A 22135-nucleotide genomic window follows, 5' to 3' on the forward strand; every position below is an offset into this window, starting at 1 on the left:
AGAATGCCTGCCAAACGCACCCCAGCCCATTCTTATTCTTCTGATTACTTCAGTCTCATGATTCGGATCCGCAGTCACTACCTGTCCTAAGTAGATGTATTCCCTTACCACTTCCAGTGCCAGATACTTACTTCCAGTGACAGATAATGGCATGACAATGTAAGGGACGTAATAAAAGTTGGTACTAAAATATAAGACGACACATACAGTCGAACGCCTTCATAAGAACGTGCTTGGGGCATGCGAAAAAAAAAATTATGCAGGTCACTTCGTTGTGAGCTGCGCGGTGCGCGACCATAACAATAGAACCGCGACAGGATCATTCCTTCGTTATACAGGTCATTTCGTTGTAAAGGCGTTCGTTGTAGAGTAACTCGACTCGTATAGTGCTAGGAGAGGAAATGATTTGACTGGACGTGATAGGGTAGGACGAAATCGCATATCGAGGCACTGATTCAACGCGCGCAAATACCAAGCACTGAAACATGTCCCAGCAGCGCCGACGCTACACTTTTCCAGGTCGACGAGCCCCCATCTGTCTTGTGAGCCAGGTTAGGTTGTGGTCAATGTAGCGTGACTGCGATAGCTGAATGTGAACACCTGCTGCACGCGCTTTCGCGTACTGCTCCACTCCTAGCGTTTTCCTCGTGGTGACGCCGTGAACAGACCGATTAAACAATCTGTCAAGCAAACAAACAAGCAGTCAAGCATACGTTGACAGCAGTGCTTATTGTGCAAAAAAACAACAGTTTTTAGCTTATCGAGTACTTCATAAAGGAAATCGGACAAATGTGAGAGGGTAGCTTTACTAGCAGAATATCCTTTCTTCCTTTTTTTTCTTTTCCTTATTTCCTTGTTTGGTTTTCTTTTTAGAAGAGGCTAGACGCGAGTTCGGAACTTCTTAAGTTTGGTGATAGGAGAATAGATGAAATGACGACTTCATAATGCGCGCACGCGTGCTCTGCAATACGTTGCCGCTGGCTACACCGGGCGACCATCGGGCGCCTTTCGCAGTGCCCGGCAGCGAGTGCCTCGAGGCGTGCAAATTCGAGCGCATGAAGGACTTCTGCCACCGGCGCATGGAACCCGGCGCTGCCTGCGATGGCCTGCGCGGCTACTGCGATGCCTTTCGGCGCTGTCGCTTCATAGACGCCCAAAGCTCGCTCGCCAGGCTGAGATGGCTTACGTTCGGCCCGCCCGACTTCGTCGATGCCCTGGCGGTATGCGCTTTGTTCCTGCTTACTTGCCCCCGAACTGTGGCCTCTGCGGTCGCGCAACGCGCTGCCCGCCGCCCCCCGATCTCAGATGCCGTCCTCGCTTTCAGAAACGCACTTCAACCAGATGCTCTGTCTCCACTATATCTCGTTGTTGTTGTGGCTGGCGACGACGACAATAATAATAATGAGACGGTGATGAGGAAAATAATGATGTGCGAGCATCTTCATTGAAATTTGGCTAAACGAGGTTAGTGGCACCCCCCCCCCCCCATGCTGGAACTACTTCAGAAATAAAAAAGAAAGGAATGAAAGAATTTGTGTGGCTTAACGTCTTAAAAGAACGCGTGAGATGCGCAGGTATCGTACCTAAAATCAAGGCGACTGTCTGACCAAGTGCACATAGTGAAAGTTGGCGTTTCTGTCATAAGACTTTGAATAAATTCCTAGTACGTGCGTGAAGAAGTGCTCGCGCGTAGCTGCGATCTGGATGTCTCGTTTAATTCGTGGGGCCCCGAAGAGGTTCACTGTTTTTCTTTGTGAGTGCTGGCGCATATGATTTCTTGTGTAAAGTGGAGTTTAATTGTGAAGCACTGCAGACATTCTTAGTACAGGTAAGGCTCATAGATATCTCAAATACTATTGACCAAATAACTGTATCTTAAATATTTTACTGAGTACATTCGTATTTCAGAAATGATTTTGAAAAGCAGCATTTACTAGTGTAGCTTAAATACTTGCTTATTTGTAGTTAGTAAGCTTTCTTAAGGTACTTTCCAACCCACTTTAACGGCAGTTCAATTTTTAAACGTATAGTTATTCTAGCGTTCGCGGCGATATTTAAAAAAAAATGTGGAAAGGCTGGCTAACGCAAATTAAAAAGAAGTCAGCGGCTTTCTGAGGGGAAACGAAAGAGTTCAGTCATTATACCCTATTGCTCAGTTAAAAAATATAAAGCGCTTCAATGATGCAGAACTTTGTTTCATTTGTGCAATGCCTTGTATGCTGAAAGCATCTTGAAAGTAACGACATATTTTTCTTAACATTTTGTATTCTGCTCAGATACATTTTTGGAATTAATGAAAACATTAGGTAAATTTTTGCATATATTGTTTAATGTGTCATCTTAGACACTTTCTAAGAGCATCCTGTGAACGTCTGGTACACTCGTGCAGAAGTACTGGTACCTGACCTTCCTGTGCCTGGCGATGGGCAGCGCAGTGGCGGTGGCCGTCATCCGCGTGTGCGCGGTACACATGCCCAGTAGCAACCCGCTCTTGATGCCCTATCGCAAGATCAGCGACAGCATCCACCACCCGCTGGACTTCTTCAGGGACTTTGCTGGCCTGTGACGTTCACTGCTTTGTTTGATTGCAGACGTACGCGCGCGCAGCCCCACTTTGTTTCCATTCCGGTCACAAGCCGGAATGCGGTCACCGTTCAAACCACAGCTAAGAGTATTTTGGTTTTCTTAAGCTTTAGTGCACGAGATGTCCAGCTTGCTTTCTTACAAGGAGTGATTTTGAACACTGTTCGCAGAAATTTTATACTACCACGCGTAGACGGAACAATTTGTAACTGTACGCAAGACAGGCATCAACGAAGACCTCGGAGCATCATCGGTGGCTGCATGTTACAAGTCATCTAGCCTTTGTGACTTACCTTCGTTTGTGCGTAAACATTAGCGATATTATTTTATTGAGATGGAACTTCTTGTAAATGAATTTTTGCAGGAAAAACCGTGGCAACAAAGCACGTGAGCAGTAAGTGTGCAAACCTGGGGAAATACCGCTACGCACCCTAGATTTGCTGGAAAAACGATGGTGTACTGCACGCAACTGCACACGAGGTGTCAAAATTGGTATAATGGCCGTGTCACTTTTGCGCGTTTATATTTAGTGGTGCCCACAATTAGCTGCTTAGTCGTTCAAAACATTTGATGTACTAAACTTGATCAGAAGTGTCCGGCTTGGAGCACGTCGTTCAGTCCATCACTGCAGCTGAATGTATTCTTTTCGAAGCGCATGATCCTGATCAAGGTACAACTTTCGGTGCATTTGCGGCTGATGCACCGGCGACGACCCCACACGCAGCGAGCTAGTTGCACTATAGCGCGACTGTCATTGGGAATCATTCTACAGTCAACATTGTCGAAATAGATAGATACAGCCTCCACCTCGGTGATTCCGTAGAATCGATGTTGTCGCAATTTACGTAACACTGGAAAAAATTTATTTATGGGGTTTTATATGCTCAAACAACCATCTGATTATAAAGCACACCGTGCTTGGGGACTTCAGGATTTTGGATCGCCAGGGGTTCCTTAAAGTTCGCCTAAATCTAAGTACACGTGTGTTTTCCCATTCTACCCCCATCGAAATGCGGCCGCCGTGGCCGGGATATAACACTGGAAGATCGAAGTAGATCGAGTACTTCAAAAGGCTGGCCAACGTTTCGGTAGGTGGCCATATCTGTGTTAAAGGTGGTGTTGCCATCATCGGCGGGTTGGCTTTAAAAGGTCAGTAGGGTGACATCACGAGCGGTCGTTGTCCGCGGCGGCTGGGTAGAAATATTTATGAGTTTCCGAAAGCTAATTTCTCGTGTCGAGATTTAAGGTTGAGCCTCACTAATTCGTGACACACATAGCCGTTGAATGACTGGCTTATATAAACTATCGATTTTCATTTTAATCGATCATCTCAGTTACCAGTGTTGCCATAAACTTTTGACGCGTCTCCAATGTGCCAAAATTTTGCTGGAAGGTCGCTAAATTTCTATCTAAAGCTTTTGAGCAAATTTTGAGTAAACATTTGAAGCACTTTAATATAAGCTAATGTGGCGTAAACCATTTATCGAAACGTGTCACGTTTGTCTAGGGTTCATGTGAGTGAGGAAGCGACAGTTAATTGGCCAGCAATGTGTAGTGGGCCTTTACTTATATTATATACTTTATTTATATTATATACTATACTATATTATAGCCTTTACTTTACTTACATTACTTAATCACTTTAGTTTGCTTATGTTATACTTGCCGAACAACAGAAAATGACAGCTGAAATTCATTGTTTACCTTGAGATTCTGAGGTTACAATTGTAGTACGATTTAAACTGATGCTGATTTTCCTAGCGCGCGAAGGCACTTTATCCACAAGATCCCTGCAAATTGTCTAGTTCTCGGCGCTCCTTGAAGAAAAGCGAAATTCTGCGGCATGCACATCGACGAATGTTGACACGGCGATCACAATTATTTGACCCTTTGCAGATGTGCTACGCCCCCGTTCCTTGATTTACCAGAAAGTATTGGTTCGTCTAAAAGCCATAAGATAGGGAAGCGGTGTCCCCAGTCTCGCGTGAAAGAGTCCAGCTGTTCCAATATCTACCCCTTCAGACAGTCAATCTGTCTTCTTATTGCTGCTCTTGCTGTGTTATAAATCTCATCTTTACAGTGACTGCTACTATTGCAGATGTCCACCAGGCAAACGAATTTAGTGAAAGTGCTGAACACGAAGCGTTAATTAACATCCATTAATATTGGTTTCGTAAATAAAAAGAACACAACAACAACAAAGGATTTTTGTGAGCACATTGTAAATCTCGTGAAGGTCACCATGCAGTGAAGCACAGTTTAAGACCACCGATGTGAACGCGACTGTTGCTTCTTCATGGTCACAGAGTCCATGCGTCGCACACCCGACTTGAGCTGCTTACGTGTAGCTTTTGAATAATAAAGTGCCTTTTAGAAGACGATTTTTGAATAAACTTTCCTAACTACGGAGTCTCTAAAATGCCACCAGTTGTTCTGTCACGTCGCTAAAGAAAAGCATCGGGTCATTACACAGAAAAATTTGTCGCCATACAGAGGAGTCGCTAAATCTAGCGACAAATTCACTGAAATGGCAACACTCACTGTCAGTTACACCTACAGCAGTTATAAAAAGCAGAACTGCCCATATGGCGCTGAATAGTCGTCCTTACTGTTAGGTCATCTACACTGTCGAAATGGCATTTACGAAAGGCAGACGTTCTTGTAATTGCTAGCTCCTAAGTCTTCCTATACCATAAACAAAAGCACCGCCATCAGCCGCAACATGCACTCTGGATTGTGCTCTATGAAAATCTATTTCAATCTCGAAGGAACAGCGCACAACATTTTCAGAGGGCCTGCTTGCCTGATCTGCCTCGAGTAGCTCCAATCAATCAATCAATCAATCAATCAATCAATCAATCAATCAATCAATCAATCAATCAATCAATCAATCAATCAATCAATCAATCAATCAATCAATCAATCAATCAATCAATCAATCAAGCATATCACGTGGTGGTTTCCGCATATTGCACCAATGAAAAAAAGACTGGCGCATTAAACATGTGACGACACCATGCAACAATGTCAAGAAGTTTGGCTAGTATTTGACACATATCTCCTGACAACTCTTTTAAGATTTAGACTGTAATCACAGGACCTACCGAAGTCTAGTTAATGCGCGAGACGCAAATAGCGCATTTTCTGCCATGAAAATTTATGATCGCCTACTAGTTCCCCAGTTGCTGTCTTGACGCATTTCGCATGTGTTTTAAGTTTCTCACTTTAGCCATGCTCTCACTTATACACATTCGTCAGCTACAGAAACGCCGACAAACCCGTTAAAGTTGCACTAACGAAAAAAAAAAATACGAAAGACACGAGAAAAACGTGCGATTTACTGTGCCTCCATTATGACATGCTCAAATTTGTTCAAAAAGGGATAAAAATGCGTCCTTTTACACAGTTTCGCATTTTTCAGCGTATACATATGTTGCGTTTATAATTCGTAATTCCTCCTTTGTGGTTGCCGTTCTCTTTTCGAATTCTGTTTAGTGTTGTGTCCCGTGGTCATGCGTTTTGCTTCCCTACTGCGTAAAGAGCATTCATACGAGGTGTTGAAACGGTTACAGGATTTTATATGCTCCAGCAAAAAGACTCTGTACAAAGAAGTTTATTCCAAGCTGCGCCAGCTGCTAAAGGAAATAAAGCGCAACTTTTATGTACGCGGAAGTTTTCTTTTGATAGGCCATGTACGGGCATCAAGACACTGTAAAAGCGGGTGACGCTTCGCGTTGCTGCCAATATTTCGCGGAAGGGTTGAAATCTGGGTCAGTTGGTACATACTTGAACGATTTCTGACTGGTTTTTTCGTTCAAATATTTCGCGCACAACACATTCGTCCAGCGTCACCGCCCCGGCCTCTCCCTGATGCCCACGGTGACATTCTTAGCATTCATAATGCCGACGCCTGGGAGGAACTTGAGGGGCACCTGCAGATGACGAAAGAGAAAAAAAAAATGAAATGTGCGAAAACCATCGACGGTGATTGCCAATGTAGGAGAACAGGCGAACGCCTCTGGAAAGCTATTCGTTCATTTAGACGAGTGGTGCGATTGAAAGCGCATATATGTTGCAGTGGGCATGTTTGTAGCGTTTGTTGTTTGATCGAGTAATTCCGTAGCGTACAGAGCCGTTAACCGGCACATTTGTAGTGATAGTGTAGGTGGGTACACTTATAAGCCGATTCATCAGATAGGTGTTGTCTCTAGCGGAGCGAGCGCCGGCGAAGACGACGGCTGCCACATGTAAACGTTCAGACGCCCCAACGCAGCATGTCTCAAAAAGCTATAGGCCCTTTTAATGCTTACAGACCGACTTCCGAGGAGACTTCCGGTAAAGCCCTCTGGAACAACACAAGTTGCAATAGCCTCAAAGTTTATAGAACTCTCCAGCTGGCACCAGCTTTCCTGTAGAGTTGCAGTGTTCGATAGGTGAAATTATATATTGTTAAGTGCAAAAAGAAAAAAAAAAAAGAACCCATACCTCAACGCATAGCGCACGTTCTGTATATCTGAACACATCAATAATATGTGTTTGCAGTATGCTATGCGGCAAAATACTTGCTTTTTCTTGGCTAACTCGACTGTAAAATATGCATAGCCAGAAGTTTTCTGATCTCACAAATGCACTGCTGCCATAGCGTGGACAAAAAGCGTCTATAAAGCTTGCGTTCAGCGACGAAAGCGTTCTGCAACTCGGTTGGATGAGCGCCGCGCTCTTTGCATTGGTTCCTTTGCGCCGGTAGTGGAACTCCAACAATCAACCTCGGGAACGGGCGAGAGAGCCAGAGAAAGCTGTTCGCTTTAAGAGAAGCGGCCAACATCTCTGGAATCTGAAGGAAGAGAGGTTCACAACTGCAAATGCAAGGCGACTACACGAAACTCCAAAGTCGATAAAGTTAAATTGATAGTACTCGAACACTCGTCCGCATTTCGACCAAAGTGAGGTTGTTCGACGCTCTTTCCCTTTGTCACGTTTGTCATAAAGTGCCGCCTATACTTTGTTTCCCTATTTATCTAGGTTCTCTTTTTCGCGCGCAGCGCCCCACGTATCACGAAAATGACTGTGTTCTTAGCGTTGCTGCTTGGTATTTGTGAACTGCAGGCGGAAACGCATGACGTAATATGCAACCCGCGATGCCATCTTTGCTATTGGGAAGACTGAATGCGGTGGGGAAAAGAGCGACTTTCGGCTGATTTTTCAGTTGCCTACAGGAGCGCACCTAGCCGCAATATTTTGCCTACACGATCGTCAGCGCGTGATCTATACGCACCGTGCTTGCCTCTTTGTAATGATCAAAGTGGAGGGACCTTTGAAGGCCTGACTGGCAGTTATAATACACAGCCCGCAAACTGTATGAACTCATCGTTAGATTTCTGCCAAGGTGCACACATAACCGCAAATGATGAAAACGGCTCATAATAATCGCCCAATTAAGATATTTGGTCCGTCAGCACTCACCTCTGTTTTCTCCGTGAGCACAAGCTGCACGCTATGTATGGAATGCAGAAGAGACAATTTGATGGCGTGCATGGCGTGCAAGGCGAAGCGAATGCCTATGCAGTTTCGAGGTCGTGCTCCGAAAGGCAGGTACGAGTATGGCCGTATGGAACCGACGTTTTCTTCACTGAACCTACATGCAAAAAATGATAACAATTAGGCCAAATTTAAGGACATCGGGGAAGATAACCTCTCGAGCCAGTCTACTGACTTCAGCAGCGAAGCACGAGGTCGCACGTCCGTTTATAAACAGTCTGCATTGCGTTGGGCGTGGAATGCAAAAATGCTCATGTCCTACTTAGGCACAAGTCAAACTTTTCCAGGCGCTATAAATTATTCCGGGGCACACACTAAGGGGCCCCGCAGCCCACTGAGCAGCTTCGTTAAACGCGAAACACCATTATTGGGGATAATAAGCACGTAATAAAGCTAAATTGACTGATACTTTACACAGCAGTGACTCGATCTGCGGCATCGTACGCGCAAAAATGTTCGATGACACTGAAACTAGATATGGATGTGGTTCATTAAACCAGGTAAATCTACGCGGCTAAAGTATACGCATTCCATATATTGCCGTGTTCTTTTGCGTCAAATGCAAGACTTCGCGTTGAATCATAACACTTCGCTATTGTGATATTTTAGATTAAATATTTAATGCATTATACAACAACGACTGAAGATGGCATGCGCAAGTAGTCCTCCTCACCTGTCGGGGTCGAACATCTCTGGATTGGGGAAAAACTCTGGGTCGTGATGCATAGAATACACCGGTACTCCTATGACACATCCCTTGGGTACCCGGATCCCCGTATCACCGAGAACGTAGTCCTCGTGCGCCGACCTCTCGAGGACAAAAATAATTTGCAAATATTGCACTCTATGGATATCTATCCTCTACCGACTCCTTAGCGGCTTCGAACACGTTTGCATTAGAGCTCACAATCTTTTAGAGGCGCAGTGTGTTAACAAGCTGGAATTGATATGCATGCTGCCAAGATGGTAAAACTTGCCAGAGAAATATTTTCTTCTACCGTGTTCTCGGACTACCTAAGTTGTTTATCAGATTCCGGTATATGAGTATATGCATGTCTTACTTTTATTCCGATAGCAATTACATGGACATTCCCAGCCTACTTCCGCCGTCGCCGTGAGGTTCCGTATAAAGTAAGCTCTATGTGCGAGTGAAGGCTTGGCCAGGGGAGCCGACGATCGCGCCTCAACCTCGCCCGCGCGAGAGCGCGCCGTCTTCCGTCGTGCGCGAGGCACTCCACGTTGCGAGGCACCGGGGAGAGGGTGAAGAAGGGGCGGCGTTCTACTCCGGCTGTGCATGCGGCGGCTGCGCGGCCGTACTCTGAGGGCGATCTGCGTTGGGCGAAGAGTCCAGCCAGGTGCGTCGGTGGCTCGTAGCTTTGTGCGTGCCGTGCTTTCGGCGCTCACTTTGCGTTGAAGTGAAACACAGCACGAATGTCGCTTCGCTTGCTGCCCCAGCCGCGTTTCCTCACGGCAGCGTCTTACGCATGAAATACTTGTAGCTCCCGTCGTCAGCGACCTTCAAGTGACCTTGAGCCAAAAGTCAGATCCGCTATCCGGGCAAGTTGCGAGAACACAATGAAATCATCCGGACAACGAGCCAAATTTAAAAGAAATGTGGCTCCTCGCCCCAACCCTTTCTACAGGACCGTATTACGTACGCTAGTTACTGCCGAAACAAGTTAGAAAAAATATTTCTTCTGAGTTCTTCCTAATGTTTTTTTTTCACAATATCGTTCAAACTGGAACTTCTGGTAATTAGGCTGAAGCTTGATTTGCCATTTCCAATAAAAAGGCAGATACAGGACACCGTACACTTCACTGTCATCTTTTGGCACTAAGCGCTGAAAGCCAGTGCGTTCAGCGCTCAACAAGACCCGCGGCGCGGAACTCATGGACCATGGTCTGTTGGTTTGCCGCAGGTGTTGCGCCGCAGCAGGCGCCACGCTGCGTTACGCGTTCAGGCGCTACTACCCGCCGCGGCGGCTTAGCGGTTACTGCGTTGCGCGGCTAAGCCCGAGGTCGCGGCATCAAATCCCGACCGCGGTGGCCGCATTTCGATGCAGGTGAAATGCAACAACACCCGTGTCCCGCGCATTGGGGCAACGTTTAAGATTCTCTGGCGGTCAAAATCAATCCGGAGTCCCCCACTACGACGTGCTTCATAATAAATCGTGGTTCTGGCCCGTACAACCCCATAATTTAATTCATTCTTATTCTAGCTTGCCAGTGTGCTCTGCCTCCTCGGCGTCTTTCGCTGCATGTCGTGCGGCCTTCAACCGGTTTTCTTCCTACAGCTGGGCAGCGGCCATATGGACCGGTGCCCAGTTTTGCGTGATGCGGTGTGATGTAATGTGCCGTTGCGAACATGCACTATACCCATTTTAGGATTGTGGCTAGTATCCTCTCCAACCGATCTGCTTTGCCGGTTGCCATTTCATGCTTACATCTGCTCTCGATTACGCAAGAGCCAGGAATTCTTGACAGCGAGTTTCCGTGGTCATCGAGTCAGATGTGCTCATGTTTGCTTGTGCGGACACGATGCTTGTTAATTTAGTTAGTGTGCCTATGTACACAAGTTTATACGGCTGATAAAACTACTATCTTTACTTGGTATAGCTGTCCACTAATTTGCTATGGCAATCCATGCTTCGCCTTTCGGGCTAAACTGCGACATTTTTGTTAATGGTGCAGCTGTTGAACTTACCGTGATTCTGGTGGGTACGTTCTCAAGACCTCCGACACAACGCAATGCAAATATGGCAGCTTGGAAACAACATCAAGGCTTGGCTCCTTTCCCTGCATACATATATAGAAGTCGGTTACGCATTTGATAAGGATGTATTCTTTTTGGCACAATACCTAAGTGAAATTAAATACTTAAAAGACAGCAGTAAACCAAGAAAAAGTTACGCAGTAACACCCCTGGGAGCTGCTACGTATTGCCAAAAGCGTTACGCCACTTTCTCAGTTTGACGCAGCCGGATGTCATTATCAATGTATTGAAACTTGGCGCAGGTGGTACAAACTACAGCGCTGCGGTGACGCGAGCTGTTGCCGACAGCGGTGCAAGGTGAATTGATGACGCAGACAAACTACTGCGGGTGGCGGCGCCAGGTGCGCTGATGACGTTCCGAGCATTAGAAGCCGTTATCGCTCTTCAGCGATAACGGCTTCAGCGATAACGCATCCATGGTCGCCGAACCATTATGAACCGTGATCAACCACGTTCCGGCGGCGGCTGCGTCTGGCGCGAGCATCGTTCATCGCAGGCAGCGCTCTGTCCTGCGCTCGTTACTCGCTTGTCCTGTGTTGCGCTTTTCCTGTTTTTATTCTGGAGCGCCGTATATTGAAAGCAATCTCCGATGCCGACTGAGAGCGCCGACTACGAAAGCCACGTGCGTTCTGTGTTGTCGCGGCTGAGTTAAAGACGCGCGGGCCACAATATCGAAAGCGATCTGCGATGGGGGCTCAGTGCAGCGAGTGCTGACAGCTTCGTGTGTTCAGAGTTCTAGCTGTTCTAGCCGCGTAGCTCGTGTTGAAGCGTGAGGCAGCACGAAGGTGAATTCGCTCGCTGCTGCGGGTGCTATCTTGAAAGCGATCGTCGTACGGGACGGACGAACAGTCTTCTCGTTGGGTAAGCATAGGAATACTTGCGCGTTTAGACATCGGTAATGACTGCGCACGAGTAATACCAAATAAGTGGGCGTTTTAAATGCTTTATAACCTGCTTTATTAAAAAACACGCAGTTTTAATTTTACGCTGATTGTTTATGATTTCTCCCGAGTGCTCCAGCATGAGACAGATCAAGGCAGAAAAGGTTGACAACAAAGGTACCCATGCGTTGTCGGCGCCTATGTCATCCGCCCTCTGTCGGCGCCTATTCCGCGGTGGTGTCTTTAGAATGCAGACTTTGAACCAATTTGTTAACCTTTTACGGCTATCGCCATAATAATCCCTGGACCCTTAGAGGAAGAATTATCATATATTATCAGTGCAAGAAGTGCTAGTTCCGATGTCTCGTTGAAAGAGCGATATATATATATATATATATATATATATATATATATATATATATATATATATATATATATATATATTGAGTCAGATGTGCGAAATGCGAAGGTTGTGGGTTCGGTTCCCACCTGCGGCAAGTTGTTTTTTCATCCACTTTAATTTCCATTAATTTATCATTTCTTTATTGCATTTATTAAGCACAAGTAATTTCCCCTATGTTGTCCTTGGTGTCAGTGTTTGTTGGCTTTTCATCCACTTGTTTGTTTTTTTCATCCACTTTAATTTCCATTAATTTATCGTTTCTTCATTCCATTTATTAAGCACAAGTAATTTCCCCTATGTTGTCCTTGGTGTCAGTGTTTGTTGGCTTCTCATGATATGACTAATAAAAATCGGGCCCCTCGGTTAACCCCCTCTCTTCTCGTTTATTACATACGAGGGTCTCGAATCCGGCAACATTGATGCCTTCAGGTAGCATATGTGGGTTTATTGACCGGTTGCCTTCACCCAAAAAGATCACGTTCTCGTGACGCCTGCGGCAACAAGGACGTTCCACGTCCGCCGCCAAGGTCTGTGAGTGGTGGCGCTGGCTAACACTCCCAGGGTTCTACCAGTACACATAAATACTCAAGAAAGTGGATGGGGAAACAGCGCCGCGGTAGCTCAATTGGTAGAGCATCGCACGCGAAATGCGAAGGTTGTGGGTTCGGTTCCCACCTGCGGCAAGTTGTTTTTTCATCCACTTTAATTTCCATTAATTTATCGTTTCTTCATTCCATTTATTAAGCACAAGTAATTTCCCCTATGTTGTCCTTGGTGTCAGTGTTTGTTGGCTTCTCATGATATGACTAATAAAAATCGGGCCCCTCGGTTAACCCCCTCTCTTCTCGTTTATTACATACGAGGGTCTCGAATCCGGCAACATTGATGCCTTCAGGTAGCATATGTGGGTTTATTGACCGGTTGCCTTCACCCAAAAAGATCACGTTCTCGTGACGCCTGCGGCAACAAGGACGTTCCACGTCCGCCGCCAACGTCTGTGAGTGGTGGCGCTGGCTAACACTCCCAGGTTTCTACCAGTACACATAAATACTCAAGAAAGTGGATGGGGAAACATCGCCGCGGTAGCTCAATTGGTAGAGCATCGCACGCGAAATGCGAAGGTTGTGGGTTCGGTTCCCACCTGCGGCAAGTTGTTTTTTCATCCACTTTAATTTCCATTAATTTATCGTTTCTTCATTCCATTTATTAAGCACAAGTAATTTCCCCTATGTTGTCCTTGGTGTCAGTGTTTGTTGGCTTCTCATGATATGACTAATAAAAATCGGGCCCCTCGGTTAACCCCCTCTCTTCTCGTTTATATATATATATATATATATATATATATATATATATATATATATATATATATATATGTACAGTGAAGCAGACGAGCGTATGAAGCGGTGTATGAAGCGGATAACATACTAACAAATGCTTCACTACAACTCACCCGTGTCGTGTTAGATCACTATCTGTCTTCCAGTCAGAAATTCATGAACCAAGAAAGTCGAATTGCTGCGAGCTTAAACTTGTCCTCTAGCCAATCCGCCGCATTAGAGGCATTCGCAACCAAAAAACGGAATGAAATCTATGCATTGAAAGCAAAGAAACTGTCCCGTGACGGTGAGTGAATAAACTTTATTGTAGGTCCGGCGAGGACGCGAACTCGTCGCGCACCCGGCTAGTCCCACGTCGGGACCGGCAGGTCTAGCCCACCGGCCCGGTCGCGGGCACGCTGGACGGCCAGGATTTGCTTTTCTAGAGCGGGGCTACGCAAAAGCGAGCCCCACTCCTCCTTGATGAACTTGGGGTATGTCGACCCACACTCCCACAGCATGTGCGCTAGAGTGGAGGTCTGCCCGCAGGAGGGGCAGGCGTCGTCGCGATACACGTCCGGGTAAGCCTCGTGGAGAACGGACAGACACGGATACGTACTGGTCTGCAGAAGCCTAAGCGAAACGGCTTGCGCCCTATTCAACTTGGGGTGAGGGGGTGGAAAGACCCTTCTAGACATGTAGAAGAATTTAATAATCTCGTTGTGAGTAGCGGGATCGTCCCTGTGGCCGTAGGGAGGAGGGGAGTCGGTGCTTCTTGTAGAGGAAGCGCGGTCGGTGAGGTCACGCGCAGCCTCGTGAGCAGACTCATTGAGGTTCGGGGGAGCACCCTCGACCGACCCTACGTGAGCTGGAAACCAGTGGATTGAATGATGCGTGAGAGCATCTCGACTCGAGCTGCTAAGAAGACGAGCAGCTTGCTTGGCGATGCAACCCTTCTGAAAAGCCCTAACTGCTGTTTTGGAATCGCTATATATCTCGGATCCACGACCGTCTAGCAGGGCGAGGGCGATGGCGGCTTGCTCGGCGACACCGGGGTCTGAAGTGCGAATGGAGGCGCAGTTGAAAATCTTGCCGCTGGAGTCGACCACAACGATGGCAAAGGTCTTCCCATCGCTGTACTCCGCGGCGTCGACGAAGCCTGCTCTAATGTCTCGTTGCTTGATCTGTTTGAGGATGGCTGCTGCTCTGGCCTTGCGTCTGCCCTCGTTAAGGACGAGATGGACGTTTCGGGGCACAGGGGCCACTTCGAACTTGTCTCGAATGCACCTGGGGATCGGGGTACTGACCATCGGGAATCCCGCAGGTTGGTAACCCAGCTCTTCGAGGATGTGTCTACCTGCCGCTGTGGTGCTCAAGCGAGTGAGTTGCGCGCGTTCTTGGGCTTCGGCAATCTCCTCGGCAATGTTATGCACCCCCAGCCTAAGGAGATCCTCGGTATGGGTCCTGATGGGTAGCCCGAGAGCCCTCTTGACCACTTTGCGGATGAGAGCGTTGAGTTTGCCTCGCTCCGCTCTGAGCCAGTTATGCATAGAAATTGTGTACGTAAAGTGACGGTGTTGTGTGCCCTTCTGGAAGCCAGGACAAGGTATTCAACTCTGCCCCTTTTCAAACCAAACCTCTAGAAGTACACTCCGGCACTTCTTCGTCATCCTCTGTTAGTAGGCTTGCCCATCAGGAGCAGAATAATATTGTTAATATTTCGGGCATTCTGCTAACAGCTGAGGAGTGCAGTGTTCTACGTCGTGGTCTTAATTTTTGTCCAGCAACAGGTGGACATAATGAATTTCAACTACTGAAAGATTTAGGTAATTTCGCCCGTAACTTACGCTTGCGCGAATGCTTCCATGACCGCTCCAATTCCAGCGATTCAAAATAAGCGTTACCATCTGGCAAGCACTGGGTCCCTCCTACACAGCGCGATAGATTTTTGGACATGTATATCAAAGCAGTACAACGAGACGTTCTGCAACTGTATCAAAACGAAACACCCTTTCGCCGTAACTTCTCCACCAATGAAATGAAAGCACTAAATACTCTGTCATCTCGCAATGACATCGTCATTAAGCCTGCTGACAAAGGTGGTGCCGTTGTCATAATGAACAAGTTCGATTGCACCGCAGAGGCCCACAGACAGCTAGCAGACGCGACGTTTTATAAACGCCTTGATCATGACCCCACTGAGCAATATAGATCTCTGATCAAAGGCACAGTGCTAGATCTCGTCAAGAAGAAAAAGGTGCCTCACAATGCGGTTCATTCTCTAATTCCACTAAGTCCTGTTGCTGGTCGTTTTTACCTTTTACCTAAAATACATACGATAAACAACCCAGGTCGTCCCATCATTTCTGGTATAGGTACAGTCACAGAAAATTTGTCCAGCTACGTAGATTCCCTGATTAGTAATATCCCAGCTACGTTTGCCTCTTACGTAAGAGACACTACCCACTTCCTGTCGGATATAATCGATCTCATTATTCCTCAAGGTTCTCTTTGGTTACACTTGATGTAGCATCTTTGTATACTAACATTCCACATTCTGATGGCATCATGGCAGTCGTCAATTGCTACGAATGTGTATCACCCGAGAAACTCATCGATAGCGACACATTGGCAACTTTGCTAGCCCTTATTTTAGAACTAAATAAATCGAATTTGAAGGACAGCACTTTGTGCAAGTTAGTGGGACGTCTATGGGTACGCGAATTGGCCCAAACTACGCCAATATATTTATGGGTCAGCTAGAAGATAAATTTTTGCTAACCAGGACGTTAAAACCTTTTTATTACAAACGTTACATTGACGATGTTTTTCTGATTTGGCCTCATGGGGAACAGGAACTGCTTTCTTTCATATCTGACTTTAACAATGCCCATCCATCCATTTCATTTTCTCACACGTATTCTGCATCTACTATTAACTTCCTTGACGTCAGCGTTTCAGTGCTAAATGATAAACTATCTACTGCCCTATACAAAAAGCCGACAGATAGATGTCAATATTTGCACTTCGATAGCAGTCACGTTAAACATTGCAAGACTAGCATTCCTTATAGCCAAGCCTTACGTTTCAAAAGAATTTGTTCTGAGCAATCAGAGTTTGAAAAGAATTGCGGTACCCTAAAAAACGCTTTAGCCAAACAAAATTACCCATCACAATTAATTGACGATGCAATAAAACGCGCAGACGTGCATGACCGAAGGACGCTTCTTTGCATTAAGAACAAACCGACTCCCTCACCCCAGACAAATCTTGTCCTAACCCACACTGCGTCAGTCTCAAGTGTTTCGCATGTATTAAAGAAACACCACAATATTCTAATGCAAAGTGAACGCCTCAAAAACATATTCTCTGATCCGCCTAAAGCAGTATACCGTAAAGCTAGAAATATTCGAGATATACTAGCATCATCATCTAAGACTGATTGCCCTGATGCCATCAGATGCCATCCTTGTCGAAAACCGCGATGTAAAGTATGCCCCTACATGGTCACATCGCAACAGGTTACTAGTACGTCTTCAAACTTTTGTTTAAGAAGCAAAGGCGATTTCGACTGCGACACAAAAAAAACGTAATATACATGCTTGAATGTACACTCTGCAAAAAACGGTACATCGGACAAACAGAAGGGCCTTTCAGACACCGCTTTAACAATAATAAATCCCACGCTAACACGTTGCCCAACCTGCCAATCTCAAGACAGGTGCATCTTCCTGACCACTCATTTGATAAACTGAGAGTCACGTTGCTTGAATCTGAATTTTGTTCAAATTTTGATAGAGAAGATACGCTTACATAAAAAACGAATAAAATGGGCGAACAAAATGCATCCGAATCGTTCAAAGGATAGCTGACACGTGTATAGACCGATGGCGATTGCAAACATATAATCTAAAATACAAAGCATACAAACGCATCGAGATGAATTGTAAAAAACCAATCGCCACGTGACAGCAAAACGTGCTCAATGTGCTCAATATGTGCTATGTTATCAAGCAAACACAGACACAGAAAAAGGGGAATAGCGACGTACTAGTAGAAGGAGGGACAAGTGACGGGCTACAAAGACAGGCAACTCAATTTTCCTGCACATTCATTCATACCACACGCGACGGTATCAAACTTATAGATAAGGAAGGATTCGCGGGCTTCTCTAAGTTTGATACCGTCGCGTGTGGTATGAATAAATGTGCAGGAAAATGGAAATGCAGGAGGCCACCCGCAAGGAAAACTACCAAAACACTTCGTTTGCTGTCAATGAAGTTCAACCATCTTGATCCGGCGTATGCTAAAGTCACTGTTGCCGACGATTACTTAATTACAAATAAGAGTGTCGCAAACAAAAACGGTATCATGAAAGTGAACCTTTTATTTATTTATTTATTTATTTATTTATTTATTTATTTATTTATTTATTTCAGAGCACCTTACAGGACCCAACGGGATCTTGAGTAAGGGAGGCGTCGCTCAGCAAATGACAACAGAAAACCGATAAATGAGAGCTAAAAATGTGAGAGCTAATAATGTTTACAATGATAACGCGCTTGAAGAACTGTGTTACAAATAAAAACGGTAAGGCAATACAAAGAGTTGTCAGGAAAGAAATGAAGAGTGCAGTTGACGGTAACATAAAAAGCGGCGCATCCCTCGCGCAACATAACGCACCCAGCGCAAGCACATAACACAAATAACAAAATTGAAACAACAATTGAAAAAAAAATGCGAATGAATAATAATGCCCAGAGAAAGAGACAATTCAACTCGGCATACGGAACGGCGCATTGAAAAAAGAAAGAGACATCGCACATATATGGCACCTATTATAAGACATGAAATATGTGCAGATGAATATGTTTGTTATGATTAAAACTGCTAGTTCAGTAATTGTCTGAATTTATCTTCGCTCCTTTGCGCGACAGTGCTGTCAGGAAGCGAATTCCACAACCTAATTGCTTTGTGGTAAAGGCGAGAAGTTAGATACGCCACTGTTCCCATAACTGCGAGTGAGGCTTAAATCATTATTAAGTCGCCGTGATCTGCAAGACGCGCGTTCCAGTGGCAAGTTTCATGGCTGCATTTGGTGAACGTATCTATGGAGTGAGGACAGGAGATCTATGTCACGTTGGTTACTTGGTGATTGAAGGTAAAGGTCGAGTTTTATTTGAGTAATGCTTGGTTGGTGGTTGTGATTGCGGGAAGTGATTCGACCCGCCCGGTTTTGCATGGCTTCTGATATGTGGATTAAGTATTCATGGTAGGGAGACCATATAGGGGACGCGAACTCAAGCTGGGGGCGTGCAGGTGATAGGAATGCTAATTTACGGATTTCAGACGGGCAGTTACGCAAGTTGCGACGAATATAGCGAATAGATTCAGAAGCGCTTTAGCGTATGGTTGTGACGTGAAACGCCCAGGAAAAGCTCGGTCTAAGATTAACGCTTAGATATTTATATAGTAATGACTGACGTACTAGATTTGTATATATATATATATATATATATATATATATATATATATATATATATATATATATGTATAAATTGCCATTTATAACCTAGACCGGTTGCAGCCACTGCAATAAACCGCGTTACAAAGTCTGCTGTCATATAACATCTAGATTCCAGATCAAGCTACAGAACAGGTATTCGGCTTTAACTCAGAAAGAGGACCTTAGTGTTGAAGCAATGAACGGCAGTCTTGTGGGCATCATTAAGGAGTGTGCAATAGAAGTGGGTGGTAACTCCGTTAGACAGGATACCAGTAAGCTATCGCAGGAGACGAAAGATCTGATCAAGAAACGCCAATCTATGAGAGCCTCTAACCCTACAGCTAGAATAGAACTGGCAGAACTTTCGAAGTTAATCAACAAGCGTAAGACAGCTGACATAAGGAAGTATAATATGGATAGAATTGAACATGCTCTCAGGAACGGAGGAAGCCTAAAAGCAGTGAAGAAGAAACTAGGAATTGGCAAGAATCAGATGTATGCGTTAAGAGACAAAGCCGGCAATATCATTACTAATATGGATGAGATAGTTCAAGTTGCTGAGGAGTTCTATAGAGATTTGTACAGTACCAGTGGCACCCACGACGATAATGGAAGAGAGAATAGTCTAGAGGAATTCGAAATCCCACAGGTAACACCGGAAGAAGTAAAGAAAGCCTTGGGAGCTATGCAAAGGGGGAAGGCAGCTGGGGAGGATCACGTAACAGCAGATTTGTTGAAGGATGGTGGGCAGATTGTTCTAGAGAAACTGGCCACCCTGTATACGCAATGCCTCAGGACATCGAGCGTACCGGAATCTTGGAAAAACGCTAACATAATCCTAATCCATAAGAAAGGGGACGCGAAAGACTTGAAAAATTATAGACCGATCAGTTTACTGTCCGTTGCCTACAAAGTATTTACTAAGGTAATTGCAAATAGAATCAGGAACACCTTAGACTTCCGTCAACCAAAGGACCAGGCAGGATTCCGTAAAGGCTACTCAACAATAGACCATATTCACACTATCAATCAGGTGATAGAAAAATGTGCGGAATATAACCAACCTTTATATATAGCTTTCATTGATTACGAGAAAGCGTTTGATTTAGTCGAAACCTCAGCAGTCATGGAGGCATTGCGGAATCAGGGTGTAGACGAGCCGTATGTAAAAATACTGAAAGATATCTATAGCGGCTCCACATCCACCGTAGTCCTCCATAAAGAAAGCAGCAAAATCCCAATAAAGAAAGGCGTCAGGCAGGGAGATACGATCTCTCCGATGCTATTCACAGCGTGTTTACAGGAGGTATTCAGAGACCTGGATTGGGAAGAATTGGGGATAAGAGTTAATGGAGAATACCTTAGTAACTTGCGATTCGCTGATGATATTGTCTTGCTTAGTAACTGAGGGGACCAACTGCAATGCATGCTCACTGACCTGGAGAGGCAAAGCCGAAGGGTGGGTCTAAAAATTAATCTGCAGAAAACTAAAGTAATGTTTAACAGTCTCGGAAGGGAACAGCAGTTTACAATAGGTAGTGAGGCACTGGAAGTGGTAAGGGAATACATCTACTTAGGACAGGTAGTGACTGCGGATCCGGATCATGAGACGGAAATAATCAGAAGAATAAGAATGGGCTGGGGTGCGTTTGGCAGGCATTCTCAGATCATGAACAGCAGGTTGCCATTATCCCTCAAGAGAAAAGTTTATAACAGCTGTGTCTTACCAGTACTCACGTACGGGGCAGAAACCTGGAGGCTTACGAAAAGAGTTCTACTCAAATTGAGGACGACGCAACGAGCTATGGAAAGAAGAATGATAGGTGTAACGTTAAGGGATAAGAAAAGAGCCGATTGGGTGAGGGAACAAACGCGAGTTGATGATATCTTAATTGAAATCAAGAAAAAGAAATGGGCATGGGCAGGACACGTAATGAGGAGGGAAGATAACCGATGGTCATTAAGAGTTACGGAATGGATTCCAAGGGAAGGAAAGCGTAGCAGAGGGCGGCAGAAAGTAAGGTGGGCGGATGAGATTAAGAGGTTTGCAGGGACATCATCATCATCATCAGCCTGGTTACGCCCACTGCAGGGCAAAGGCCTCTCCCATACTTCTCCAACAACCCCGGTCATGTACTAATTGCGGCCATGCAGGGACAACATGGCCACAATTAGTACATGACCGGGGTTGTTTGAGAAGTATGGGAGAGGCCTTTGCCCTGCAGGGGGCGTAACCAGGCTGATGATGATGATGATGATGATGATGATGATGATGATGATGATGATGATGATGATGATGATGATGAACATCTACATTGACTGCCACGCGCACAGCCAACCAATTCATGTTCATACTTGTGTACTTGCTCGACTGCGGTACCTACCACATGCAATACAAAGGCTAGGCTGAAACACCTTTCAAGACCTGTTTTAACAATCACAGATCGCATGCCAAATCCCAACCAAACGTACCACTCTAGAAACATGTTAACATGCCGGGTCACTCATTTAACAATCTCAAAGTAACGATACTCGAATCTGCATTTGGCAGCAGCCATGAGTGCGAAAACTTCTCGAATCCTACGTGATACATAAATTTAAAACTGTCTCCTTGGGAATATGTGAAAGCAAAGAAAAACTAACTGGCCTGCCTTTAAAGCAATATATATATATATATATATATATATATATATATATATATATATATATATATATATATATATATATATATATATATATATATATCTGTATATGGTTTCAGTTATCAGTTCAGCACATGCCTATGACGTAGGACCGTCAATGCTGTAAAAGCAGAGGCGCTGTCGAATAAAGCACATTCGTTCCTGCCCTGGCTTCCTGCGTTGTCGTCTTTCCTTGGCCACGACAGAACGATTGGCGACGAAGATGGGATGACGCTACGATTCTGAACCAATTACCGGCGCAGCTGTTGCAGCGGGATGAACTGCCGAGCCACCGTCAGAAGGCAAGCGTTTCAAAATGGCAATCCCTGTAGCTTCGCAACGTTTTGGAAGCATGCGAAAGTTTAACCCAAGAAACGACGATATCAAGTCGTATTTCGAGAGGTTTGAAAATTTTGTGGCACTTAACGAGGTTCCGGAGACAAAGAAGTTGACG

The 22135-nt window shown here is 45.3% G+C and overlaps 1 protein-coding gene across 1 annotated transcript in view; it reads right to left on the reverse strand.

Moving 5' to 3' along the window:
- Window positions 1–6140: 6140 nt before the first annotated feature.
- Window positions 6141–22135, reverse strand: part of LOC126529857 (cytochrome P450 3A8-like) — a 32205-nt gene continuing 16210 nt past the window's right edge. Inside the window, exons 8-11 of the mRNA XM_072288139.1 lie at window positions 10826–10917; window positions 8795–8965; window positions 8047–8218; window positions 6141–6515 (exon numbers count right to left, since the gene is read on the reverse strand). Coding sequence (XP_072144240.1) covers window positions 6432–6515; window positions 8047–8218; window positions 8795–8965; window positions 10826–10917 — 519 coding nt within the window. The 3' untranslated portion in view covers window positions 6141–6431. The remainder of the gene's footprint in view (window positions 6516–8046; window positions 8219–8794; window positions 8966–10825; window positions 10918–22135) is intronic.

The sequence above is a fragment of the Dermacentor andersoni genome, chromosome 5 (assembly GCF_023375885.2).
Source record: "Dermacentor andersoni chromosome 5, qqDerAnde1_hic_scaffold, whole genome shotgun sequence".
Classification (NCBI taxonomy): Eukaryota; Metazoa; Arthropoda; class Arachnida; order Ixodida; family Ixodidae; genus Dermacentor; species Dermacentor andersoni.